This window comes from Penaeus vannamei, chromosome 7 (assembly GCF_042767895.1).
Source record: "Penaeus vannamei isolate JL-2024 chromosome 7, ASM4276789v1, whole genome shotgun sequence".
Classification (NCBI taxonomy): domain Eukaryota; kingdom Metazoa; phylum Arthropoda; class Malacostraca; order Decapoda; family Penaeidae; genus Penaeus; species Penaeus vannamei.
In genome coordinates this window covers 33961050-33973549 of record NC_091555.1, presented here as the reverse complement: position 1 = coordinate 33973549, position 12500 = coordinate 33961050, and the positions used below count along the sequence as shown (strand labels likewise).

Below are 12500 nucleotides of genomic sequence, written 5' to 3'. Positions count from 1 at the left end.
GACTTTTGAAACAATTGTTTTTAGAATGGTATATTCCTTCGATGTTTAGCGCTGTAATGTTGTTGTTCTCCATCACATCTGACTGCTTGATGAGTGACAACCAGTACTTCCTGATATCAAAATATTGGGCGTATGAGCCTAGGCATTGCACTGTATTTCTGGGAAGATTTTGCATAACTTACACAGCATAACAGGAAAACCAGTAAAAAAAAAAAACATTAAAGTGTGTTTGTTTAACTTCACTGGAATGACAGTCGGGACTTTCCAGACAATATTTATATCAGATTTATTCTCGTGTGACAAGAACGAATCTGATGATCATTTCGGTTGCAATCACAGCAGACAATCTTGATGTGTTAAGTCCCATTAGCAGGGGAGGGCATGAAGTATATCAGGGAAGTTATGGGGTAAAACAGGCTTGAATAAGAATAGTGAACAGAAATGTGTAAAACTAGCCCAAAAAATGGTAAAAATCAGCTAATGAAGCTCTACGGACATGTCTGCCACCTTTGAAAGTCTACACACCGACATGCCAGAGTTTTAAAAACTCTATGGGAAGCCAACAAATATTTCAGCAAAATCTACGGGATTTCACACTTTCCAAACCTCCCAAAACATCCTTACCCATAACCCAACCTAACCTAACAATTTAAGGTGCCATGACTAGACGTTACTGCCCGAGGGGAGTACACCCTCACGATGCATTCTTTTCACCTCGGTAAATACGGCAAGATAGAGCTACATCCATACCATAAACATTAAACCAAATACTATATCAAAAGACCGAACTGTTAATTTTCTTTCGCTTACGGTCGGTCTTTTGTGGATCGCTTTTTTTTTTTTTACTTGGGGCACTTGATGGCCTCAGAAATCTAACTGAGGTAGTTATTAAGGTCTTTTTCTTCTTTCGTTTCCACTGTATAGTCTTAAGAACAACCTAGAATTGATGTAACACCGAAAACGAAACATTTCTCGCCGATCTCCTGTCACCAACTGCCTGGGAATTGTCCTGTCAAACCTGGCGGCAGAAAATGTGCAACATGCGCAGAAGGTGCTTCAGATTGATTTCCTTAAATCACTGTCTAATAAATCTTGAAACATGGAAATGAGGTTTAACAACTTTAACAAAGGCCTTCAAAAGCATATTTGTGGAGCAGCAGACACTGATAATTAGCCAAATATCGTTTTGACAACGGCATAGTAATACATGAACTTCTTATCAGAGCGCAAGAATGAGTTAATTGGTCATACTTTTGTTTACATTCATGATGCTAGCATGGCGAGGGACTTTGTAAAAGATGGGTCTATCTTCTCTCTTTGTTGTGTTACTCCTTTATTTTCGATTTGCGCACCTTTTGCCATAAATAAAAAGTGTCTCAGTTTACGTCAAGGTAACCATACCATATCTTTTTTTTTTTTACTCAATTTCTGATTGTTACACACTAAATTTTCCAGTTGCACAATACTAATGTAATAACTCATGATTAAATTAAAGTAACTGGTATAAGTTGAAGAGACTGACGTGCGTAGATAGAGGGAAATAGACAATGCCATCTTATAGAGCTGAAGAAATAGTAGGATAGAACATAATTTAAATTGCAACTTGTTTACCTGGTCTAGAATAACACAACACTGACCGCGTAACTCATTACTGCTATGTGTTACTATGCGCTTGGCAAAACAATACTTTGCTAATTATCAGTGTCTCCTGTTACACATTTATGCTTTTAAAGTCTTTTATTAATGTTGTTATACGTCATTTGTGTATTTTAAGATTTATCTATACCCTTATTTAGAATCCTGTGCATCGGGTGTTTCACCCTTCCTTTCACCAGCCACCAGGTTGACAGCTCACTGGCACGCTCATTTCGAGGTTGAACACCGGTGAGAAATGTTGCATTTCCAGTGTTGTGTTAATTCTGGGTTAATCTTAAGACTATACAGTGATAAAGAATTTAAAATAGATTTCTGTAACTATCCCAGTTTAGTATCTGGGCCCATCAAGAGCGCCAATTGCCAAAAAGAAGTTATTAAAATCGAAGCATTCCAGACGGTAGAAAGAAGGCATGAAAGTTTGATGTTTCCAGATATAAAGGTATTTGGTTTATTTTATGGTGTGAATGCAGCTCTATCTTGCTGTACATGCCGAGGTGAAGAAAATGTGTCCCGGGGGGTGTTTTGGGGTGGAGCCAAGTCACAGCAGCTTAGATTATGTTAAGCTGGTTTCATGGTTGTAGGGGAATGTAGACCCAGTAGACAGGCTCAACCGAGAATATGGATTTTTTGCTCATGGAAAGATTCGTCTGCAGTGAACAGATGTAAGGTGAATAAGAAAGCCTGCTGGACTTAGTCGCAGGTGGGGAAAAAAAAGAAAAGAAAAAAAAAAAGTATATACATGTCTGCAGGATGTAAGTGCATGTGGCACAGGGCGGGGACTTAGTCTCTGGCGGCTTGTTTTGTGTTGGCTGAGATTTATGGAGATGACATCCTTAGAGTTGGGATGTATGCAGCCATACACTACAATTGCCAGTGCATCTTGGGGGGGGGGGGGTTGGAATGTGTGAAATTCTGTATAGTTTTGTTGAAAGGTGGGTTGGGTTCCCATAGTTCTTAAATCTTAGAGTTTAATTGGCCGATTTTAATTGTTTCTTGTGCTAGTTTTGCAAATTTTTGATAGTTATTAATCTAATTTAAGCCTGTTTTACCCCATTTCCCTGATATAATCCATGCCTTCCCCTACTAACAGAACTAATAAAGCAAGATTGTCAATGGAGAAATGGTACTTGAACAATTCATTCGCATAAGAAACAGTGCTGAGAATTCATGTAATCATTGGATTTCATGCAGAAAAAGATCAATTTTTTTTTACTTAAGTCTCTTGGAGTGTGCATCGCTATCGGTGACAATTACCAAGTAACTTGACAATAAAAATGAGTTTCCCAAGTTTCCTAAGATCTTTTTAATATATTATTAAAGTTAAGTTAATTGTTACTCAAACAATAATGGCATTTTATCTGTGTATTGTATTTACAAATGATAGTACAATAGTAAAAGATGAAACCTGAAGTTGCACTATCGACAGTAGTTCCATGTCAAGCAATCTTTGCTGTCTATGTCATCAACGCTGATGTTGTCACTTCTAAACAAACGTTCAGCGCATTTGAGAAAGTTTACATACCTCAGTGGTGGGTTAACATGAAATAAAGAAACGGTTAATTATTTTCACTTCACATAATATGCCATGTTAAATTTGTGTTAGAGCAGCTATTTTTCTACAAAATGAGCTATAATATGTTAATATTGGACATAGTGTGCCCGTAAGGATTTGCCCGTCCACTTGAGGTGAGATAGTGACATTATTAGTTTTCCCTCATCTTTTCATAATTTTGGTATTAACAAAACAAGGTATGAGATTAGTCTTCCTACACCATAATCCTCTATCATCTACCTGGATTCCTAAGTCTTGCAGACATTGCCAGCACGTAACGGTTTCTCATAATCTTTCATATAGTGTAGCAGGGTAGCAGTAATTTTGGGTGTTTATAGGCCTACATTGACCATTTAAAAAAATGTTTAAAATCTCAAAAAAATAATACAGCCACTCTGATTTCATTTATAGATAGATCAATCTTTCTATTATAATATGCGGAAGCCAATTTTAGTTGATTTTTTTTCTTTTTTCTTTTGTGAATATTTTACGAAGGCGACTATTTCAACACCTTATGAAGGGATTTTTGAAAATGTCACCTTATAAGATGCACATGAAAATATTGCAAATCCTTATTGCAGCATGTAATAGATATACTAATCAGCTGCAAAATGAGCCATATATCAAAATTGGACTGAAAATGCGAATGCAGTGCTTAAAAATGTAAAGGACCCAAACATCACAATCTTTTCCCTTTTAATTTTTTTTACATTTTACATATGTATGATATAATTATCTATTAGTTACCTTTATTGATGCTCTAATAGGGTTATACAATGTAAAATACTAGTCAGAAAGAAAATGATCGTTCTCCAGCCTGACATGTATCACACGCTTCCTGTTCCCTACGGGGTGACATTGGGCCATGCCTCATGAGCCTTTTCAAGAGGTGTTTAACTCTAAGGACAGGGCGACAGAGCCAATTTTCACAAAAAATCCTGTGAAATGACGATATATATATATATATATATATATATATATATATATATATATATAATATATATATAATAAATTATTGTAATTGAAGGCAATCATGATCTGTTTATTTATTCCAGGCAAAGGTTGATAGCAGTCCTAGAGGTGGCTTCCGTGGAGGCAGAGGAGGCTTCCGTGGGGGCAGAGGTGGCTTCCGTGGGGGCAGGGGTGGCTTCGCAGAAGGCAAAGGAGGCTTCAGAGGAGGCAGGGGAGGCTTCAGAGGAGGCAGGGGTGGCTTCAGAGGAGGCAGGGGTGGTTTCAGTGAAGGCAGGGGTGGCTTCAGAGGGGGCAGGGGTGGTTTCAGAGGAGGCAGAGGGGGTTTCAGAGGGGGCAGGGGTGGTATGGATCACAGACCTAAGCCAGTGAGTATTTTTTATTATTATTATTTTTTTTGAGACATTTGGAAGTATGGCTTACAAATTCTTATTGTGAGTATAAGTAATTACAAAACCTTTTGGATGTGTTAAAATGATTTCAAATTTAAGCATTATTTTTGTTTTTGCCTGACAGGAATGTGATCCTTGTGGTCTGTACATAAGAGCACCAGCATTTAACAAAGAAACCACTGAAAAGTTACTAGATATGGGAAAGAAATCAGAGTACACATTTTGCAGGTAAGCAATTTTTTTTCATTTTTACATTTTATTGGATTATATAGAGATATATTAGTAATATATTTGGACACAACTTTACTAGAAATGTATATTATTTCTGAGAATTACTAGACCTAAATTTTATGGCAAATGGGATGCAAGGTTTGTTTGATTTAATTTTGATGTTGGTGAATTGAGTAAGGTGTGGTTTTCATAATACCTCTTAACTACCATAATGGTTCTCTTGGAAAAATTTGAGAATATCACTTCTTTGTGGGTGATTTTTTTTAGTCCCATGGTGGCACTATGTTGCTTGGCTCCACTTTTTCAAGTGTGGATAAATCAACACATGGTCTTATTTTCCTATATGAACAGGAAAGCTCTGGCACTATTACTATTTTTATTTGATATCCAACTACAGTGTTATACATATGTCTTGCAATAGAATCAAAGAAAAAGGGGAAAACCTGAAAACACCAGATATTTTGGGCTTGTGAAAAATAAGGATGCGTTAATGAAATAGATTTAAATAATGCTGCCATCATGTGGCCTAAAATCAGGGCATTAGGCTTACTTCAGTGGCGACTCCTGGGATGTGTTACTTGTAGGCCCAGCCCATACAAATACTTACATAGCACATTATTTTAATGAAATATAATGGTGAATATTATATATAGTAATTTTCTAGAATATTGACTTGTTTCCATTAACTTACTCAATATAATTGTATTGTGTGCGATACTTGCGGAAAGCCCCAAATTTAGGCAGAAACAGAAAATTTATAGTGTAAGTGTGAGTGTGATAGGACTTGTATGGCTTTTAGATTGTACAATTGAAACTCTTTTACTAATAACAGTAATGCAAGATCCCCTTCCTAAATACCCACCAAGTTTAATCTTTCCATGGGCTTTACACACTAAAAGTGAGTCAATCTTGTCACCTCAGCTTTCAGCTGAAATACTTGTGACAGCATGTTCCCGTCAGCCAAATTTTTCCCTGACAGCATGTCACCCAGCCCTCTATCCAAATTAAAGGGTTAAGCTTCTTGAAGGGATAAGGAAAGGGAGACCAATGTTAGGATTCAGAGGGGAATGTCAGTCAAAGATCTCGATGGTACACTGAGCATTAAAAAAAAAAATTGGAAATGGACGTTAGGCCGTAATGCCCCCCCCCCCTTTCCCCATAAAAAAAAACCCTACTGGTCTGTGAATGGATGAAATATATATAATGTAGTTGTGAACCACAAGATGTATGTATATACATTTATATATATATATATATATTCTTTTTTCCAGAGGTTTATATATTTACTGCCACACAGAAGAAGCTGCTAACCAAACTAAAGAAGCTTTAAATAAAATGAAGTTCAAAAGTGGAAATACCTGTAAGGTAGATTATTGTTTTTCAAGGTAAGCAAAAAAGGCTGCTTTTTGAAATTTTAAATCTGACCCATATTTGTATATATTTCATGAGTGAATAATTAATTATTTTCCAATGTCTCATTTTGTTTTTATTCTGACTTGTTTTAGGAATGAACCAAAACTTGAGGCACCAGAGATAGTAAGTTAAATGATGAATCTTTAATGACATAAATTTGATTTTTGATGTACACAGTTTATAGTATACACTTTGGATAAAGTTAGATCTCTTAGTAATTACCTCTTCATTTCCTTTATTTTGATAAGAAAAACAGACTTCTAACTTTTGTTTTGATTGAATTTTACTGATTAAAATGTCATATATTTGAGAATAGATAAATGTAATTTATTTTCACCTTTGTAGGACCCTAAAAGCCTGTTCGTTAGAAAGCAAATGGGCGAATTTGATGCTAAGGAGGCCAAACAGCTTATGGAGATCGGAAAGAATGCAAATGAAATTTCATTCCACAGGTCAGTGAAACTTTTGGAAGATATGTGAGACTATAGACATTTTTTTTTTTTTTTGACAACTCTGTCTATATAGCCCCACAGGTGTACATCTGCATGAATGTGCATGAATTAACCCATCAGCGACGGGTAAAAATTTTGTCAAGTTTACGTATCCCATTTGCGCCCGGCTCGATCCGCAGTTTGCGAGTGACATATAGCACCTAAAATCTTTTATTTTGCTATAATTTATAAAAATATTAAAATTTTGAAGGTTTGCCTTCACTTAAGGTGCCATTGCCTAAAATCTTTACCATATAAATGAAGCCGCTACTAGTGGAGAAAAACAACCTCCTTCCGACGAGCCAGTAGCGTGGGAATGGGCATGGCATGATGCCCCCGGCGTTTGGTCCACAACAGCCATGGCACATACGTACGCGACACCCGGCGCCAATGGGTTAATACAAATACTTGTGTGCTTGTAATAGGTGTACATTACTTGCACATTTGTGTGAATGCATACATGTGTATATGTGTATTAGTATATACATTTGCATTTACCCATCAGTTATAATTGCCACTTAGGAATAGGCCATCAGAACACCACTTTCTTTGGTGTCCTAGGATAGGGTAGAGGGTCATAGATAGAGGACTCCTATCTTACCATTAACCCATTGGATTTGGTTGCTTCACTGCCATCATGTCCCAAAATATGGGTATTAGGCTTACTTTGAGTGGCCACTGTGATGTCCAGCTTCCAGGCCAGGTGCAAGAATACTTCTGTGCTGTGACAAGACTATGCCTCCCTATTTTATATATATAAAAAATATATAAATATTTTATATATATAGATAGATATAGATATATATATTTAGAAAAAATATATATATTTCTGCACAAGTGTTTTTAGCTTTTTTGCCATTTTCCTGTTTATATTTGCATTTGATTTGCTTTATCCAGATGGTAATACTGTTTTCCTTTCACACTCCATAGCCTCTCTCTAGGTAGTATATAACCCAGTACAATGAAAATAAGTTTTTCTTTTTTTTTTATAATACAACCTGTGCTGCAGGTCACTGCAGTCAGGAATAGGATTCAGAACATGGACAGTACATTCCACATTTGTTTATCAGTGGAAATAATGCAAAAGCTCCTTCCTAATTGTTAAATGATTATAATCTACTCCCAAGAGCTTTGTGCACTCATGGCAAGTCATTCCTGTCATCATGGCCTAAAACCCAAATGCTCATGAGGACAAGTACACATCATCCGAGCTCACAGCCAGATTTTCCCATGATAGCATTTTCATGTCAACTGCCCCTCAGAGCCAAATTTTTAGACATGATAGTCACATCATCTGGTTTGTAGCGGTTAGATAATAGTATGTGACTGTCCTAAGTACAATGATCCCTTAATGCCAAATATATGCGCTTTCCACTGTAGTGTATGTCAATTTTATTTAAGCATAGATGGTTTTATGAGTGCCTAGTCACCAAGGAATCAATGAAGAGGCCTACTTGACCTCACCTGTTTACCTCATTGCATTAATACTAACAAAAACAAATTAAAAGCTTTAACAGTAATAAAAACAGCATTTGCAAGACTTAAAGCAGCAATGACAATAAGCTGTTATGCATCCTAGAAAGTAATTGTAATGGCAGCACTAACTAATAGAAATATTTTTGAAGATTCATGGAAAAGGAGAAACGTGAGATTGGTAAGCCTTGTAATTAAGGGGATTGTTTGGTCATTTTTTGGCCAAAATCTTCCATCTTGCTGAAATTGAGGCAAATGCATTTCCAAAGAGTTTAAGGCCTCTGAGTCTCCCCTGAAATTTTTATGGCCACCAGATATTTTTAAGGTAGCCGTTTTTGATGTCCACAGAAATACGATTTTTTACCTTACCTTAGAAAATCGGCACTTGTGACGTAATGATCAAATATGATAAAAATGAGAATTTTCAGAGCGTATAAAATTTCACATGTGAGACCAACCTTCATTTTCTCTGAATCTCAAAAATCTAGGAAGCGTAAAAAGAAAGAAAAAGAAAGAAAGAAAGAAATAAAAAAATGTATACAAATGGATAACAATGATGTGCCATTCATTTAGAATATTTTATTTTCTTTCATTGGATTATATTTCATGTTTCATCCTTAGAGAAATTTAAAAACACTCCCCATAAGTATGTAATATGGAGATATTTGGGTAGGATAAATTAATAAATTTAAATTCCCTCCTGGTGTCCTTCGGTTAATCCCCCACCTCCACCCCCCCCAGAGTGTGTGTGTGTGAGGATGACATTTAATACATGTTTATGTATAGATGTATAGGAAACTGTGTATTAGAGAACCTAATTTTTGATATGATTAAATGTTTATAGATCATAATTTGTATGGAAATTAGTTGAATAAGGGAAAAACTATACTTGAATGTAGAAAGTGCATTCAACTTTTCAAATGTCAAGTGTGTATATGGTTATTACTTTTATGTAACATTACAATTTTTTGATAGGGTCTTCACAGTGTCATTTGGGTCAGAAAAAGCAGCCAATGATGTCAAGGAGAAGTTGTCTGAAATGAAATGCAGCGACGGAACATCACTAAAAGTACAATACAAATTCAAGTAAGTGATGATGGAAGTGTTGCTTTTTTTTTCTTCTGCCTATATTTCCCTCATTTGAAGAGATCTCTTCAAAGGTGAATAAAATAAGAATGATTTTATAAATTAACATTCTAAATATATTTGTCATAACATGTAAAATGCCATTTCCTCAGAACCAAAAGAAGTTTAGATGATGATGCAGAAGCAACAAAGGAAGATGCCTCCCCAAAGAAAAAGGTAAGTCATGCTGTATTAACCTTGTCTTCTGTTGACCCTGAAGTAACAAACTGTAAAGTCTTACTGGTTTGTAAACCTGCTTGATTTTTTTTTTTTTTCACATTGTGATTTTATGAATTTCATGAAAGCAGTATAAAATTTGCTGAAAAACTGAAAATAAGATTTAAGGATCCTGAGTATTTGCTATTTGGTATACAAATGTATATTTAATACCCAGAAATTAAGGAGAACCAGCTATATCACTCTTATATATTCATTTTACGTCAGGCAAAGAAGGAAGTAGCACCAGTAGAAGAGGATGAGGATGAGGATGATGATGATGATGAAGAGGGAGAAGAGGAGGCAGATGAGGAAGGTGATGATGCTGAAGGTGAAGAGGAAGAGGATGATGACGATGATGATGATGATGAAGAGGATGATGACGACGATGATGATGATGATGAATAGAATATATAGGCTTTGTGATTTAATGGTGTGCTAGGAATGTGTTGAATTATTCTAGGAAGAATATAAAATAAATTTAGATCACATTGTGGAATGTGTGAATGGGTATCATTTGTTTCATTAATTATACCTGTACTGAATGTTAGTGTATCATACCTTAACTGGAATGAGAGGAAGGTATGTGAAATTAAGTATGCTTATCTTTATATCAAGACGTATTGAATGTAATAAGAAATTTTATTTGTAAATGTAATGGTACTGTACTGTACATTGTTAAGTCTTGACTGAATATATTTTTTTTTTTGGTTTATCTGTGTCTTCAATTTCTAAAACCTTTTTTTTGTCTACAAAGTGAGTATGGAAGAAGAAGAAAAAAAAAGTTTGGGGAGATTGAAATATTTTTGGGGAGATGGAAATTCTGCCAACAGTATTAAAATATAGCCCTTACGAACTACACAAAGTCTGAAAAAATCTTGATAAGCTGATGCAAGTGATGCAAGAAGGCTAGAAAGATGCCGTTTGCTAACATTTTGCTCCACGGGATTTAATGCAGATTTTTGAGAACTAAAAAGACATGGTATGGGCACATCAGACCTTTTAGAAAAAACATGCAGTAACTGCATAAAACAAACGGAATTGGAAATGTCAATCCCCGGAAATTTGAATGATCTAATTTGACATTTAATTGTAAAAGCATCATGAAAATCTCGGAACTAAAGTTTAAGATGTTTTGGCTTGCTTCATACAAAGAGTAGTTACATGGACAGACAGGCCCCATCCAAAAGATCGAGTACTGCCTGATGGCCGCTCGCCTTAAGTCCATCTCCCCCAGTATATCTTACCTATACCCTAAACCATCCTACGTCTACTCGCCCTATACCCCAGTCTTATTCATTTTCCATTCTAAATCCAGATATTCCAATCTCTACCACTTCCACGATACCTACCCATCATCCTCACTTTATTTGTTGTACCAGGCAACCTAAATGTTCCACTCCACCCTCCCCTACTACATCCTCTCCTACACATTCCTCCTCTTCTGTTCCTCAGATATCCATCTCCTCATAAGAGGACCTTTGTTTCTTAGTTCTCTTCACCCAACTCCCCTTCAAAAACCCTTGAAGACATCCAAAACTTCCTAAAGATATCCACCCCCAATCCCTCTGTTCCTACTCCATCTACATTTGAAGTATTTGCAGATATCTATCCTCAAGTTCGTTCCATCCTCAACATACCCCACCCTCTCTACCACTCCCACTTGAATACTCACACGAACCATTTCTATCACAACAGTGTCCTCTCCAGACATTTTTCCTGATGTTTCACCACCTTCCCCAGTCCCCCTTTCTTACCCTCTGGATTCTTCTCCCATTTCTCCAGCAGCCTCCTCTGTTTTCCTTGAACAATATCCCCGTTTCTTCCCTTGTCACAGATAGACTGCAGTTCACTCAATTGCTCTACCCCCTTATATCCCCCCTACCCCTTCCCATCATGACTACATTTAGTGCCCCTGTGAAGGAAACGCGGGAAAAGTGGTGGTTAGAAATATAATACCGTCCAATAAATTTCATGTTTTCATACCGATGCGCAGAGATGGCCCCATCGGCGTTTAAGCCTACTATAACAATTTTAAACAAAAATGTGTTGCAGTCCCCTTCTAAACAGAGGCATGGCTAGTTCTTTTTTGGAGATGGGATGTAATAGATCATTTGGAGTACAGTATTTTGCAAATTTTTGGCAAATACTTGCATAAAATACACATTTTTCGTAACGCCCGGGGGGGCATATACCTCCTGCCCCACCCCTACCATTAGTTACACCCCTGCCAAATATATTATGTACTAAATGGGCATTTGCATCATTACCAATAGCAAACTAGATAAAAACATGGCCAGAACATATAATTTCAGTCGAAGATCGTGTGATGGAAGCTGAAAACAATGACCCGTTAAAGCATTTTTATGACATGAAATATCAAGACCTGAAAGGGTTAGTGTATTTCAGTACAGGTTCATACTAGTTTTAAAAACTTTCTTAGTATCTGGCCTGTCAAAAGGCCCTATATTTGAGACTGGTGTTAAATTTCACCATTGTTTGACCTCTGGTGACCTTGACCTTTGGTTTGAGTAATGCTTACATTCATCTTGTAGCTTACTTCCTAAACTACAAAATGAGTGGCCATACGTGACTATATGTTTAGTTCAAAAGTTATTGCTATTCTAGTTTTCCCTACCATTTTTTTTATTATTCATCCGAGGGTGCTGATTTCTCAGCCAAAACACTGAATAGCTCCATTACTGCCGGGTTTCAGCACGTCCACCCTCGCTACAAAAATCAAGTGAGTGATTTAGGGGCCCTCTCGACCCCAAAATACCTCTTGGCTCCTGTACTAACAGAAAACAAGGCAAAATATGGAGGTCAATTCTCCCAGCACCTTCCACCATTTCCGACCCTGTATATATTATACTGTTTTAGGTTAACTGTAACTTTTTCAAAGTTAATATCTTTTCATAAGAAAAGTAGTTTAGTTTTACTAACCCCAAACGCTAAGAGACCTATTTATGAGAACAAACTCAT

The 12500-nt window shown here is 36.5% G+C and overlaps 1 protein-coding gene across 1 annotated transcript in view; it reads left to right on the top strand.

Annotated features, from left to right (window-relative positions):
* The window catches only part of LOC113821242 (uncharacterized), a 10911-nt gene extending 678 nt beyond the window's left edge, over window positions 1–10233 (top strand). The window contains exons 2-9 of the mRNA XM_027373728.2: window positions 4264–4545; window positions 4694–4797; window positions 6072–6185; window positions 6306–6336; window positions 6559–6665; window positions 9153–9263; window positions 9416–9479; window positions 9747–10233. Coding sequence (XP_027229529.2) covers window positions 4264–4545; window positions 4694–4797; window positions 6072–6185; window positions 6306–6336; window positions 6559–6665; window positions 9153–9263; window positions 9416–9479; window positions 9747–9926 — 993 coding nt within the window. The 3' untranslated portion in view covers window positions 9927–10233. The remainder of the gene's footprint in view (window positions 1–4263; window positions 4546–4693; window positions 4798–6071; window positions 6186–6305; window positions 6337–6558; window positions 6666–9152; window positions 9264–9415; window positions 9480–9746) is intronic.
* The last annotated feature ends 2267 nt before the right edge of the window (window positions 10234–12500 follow it).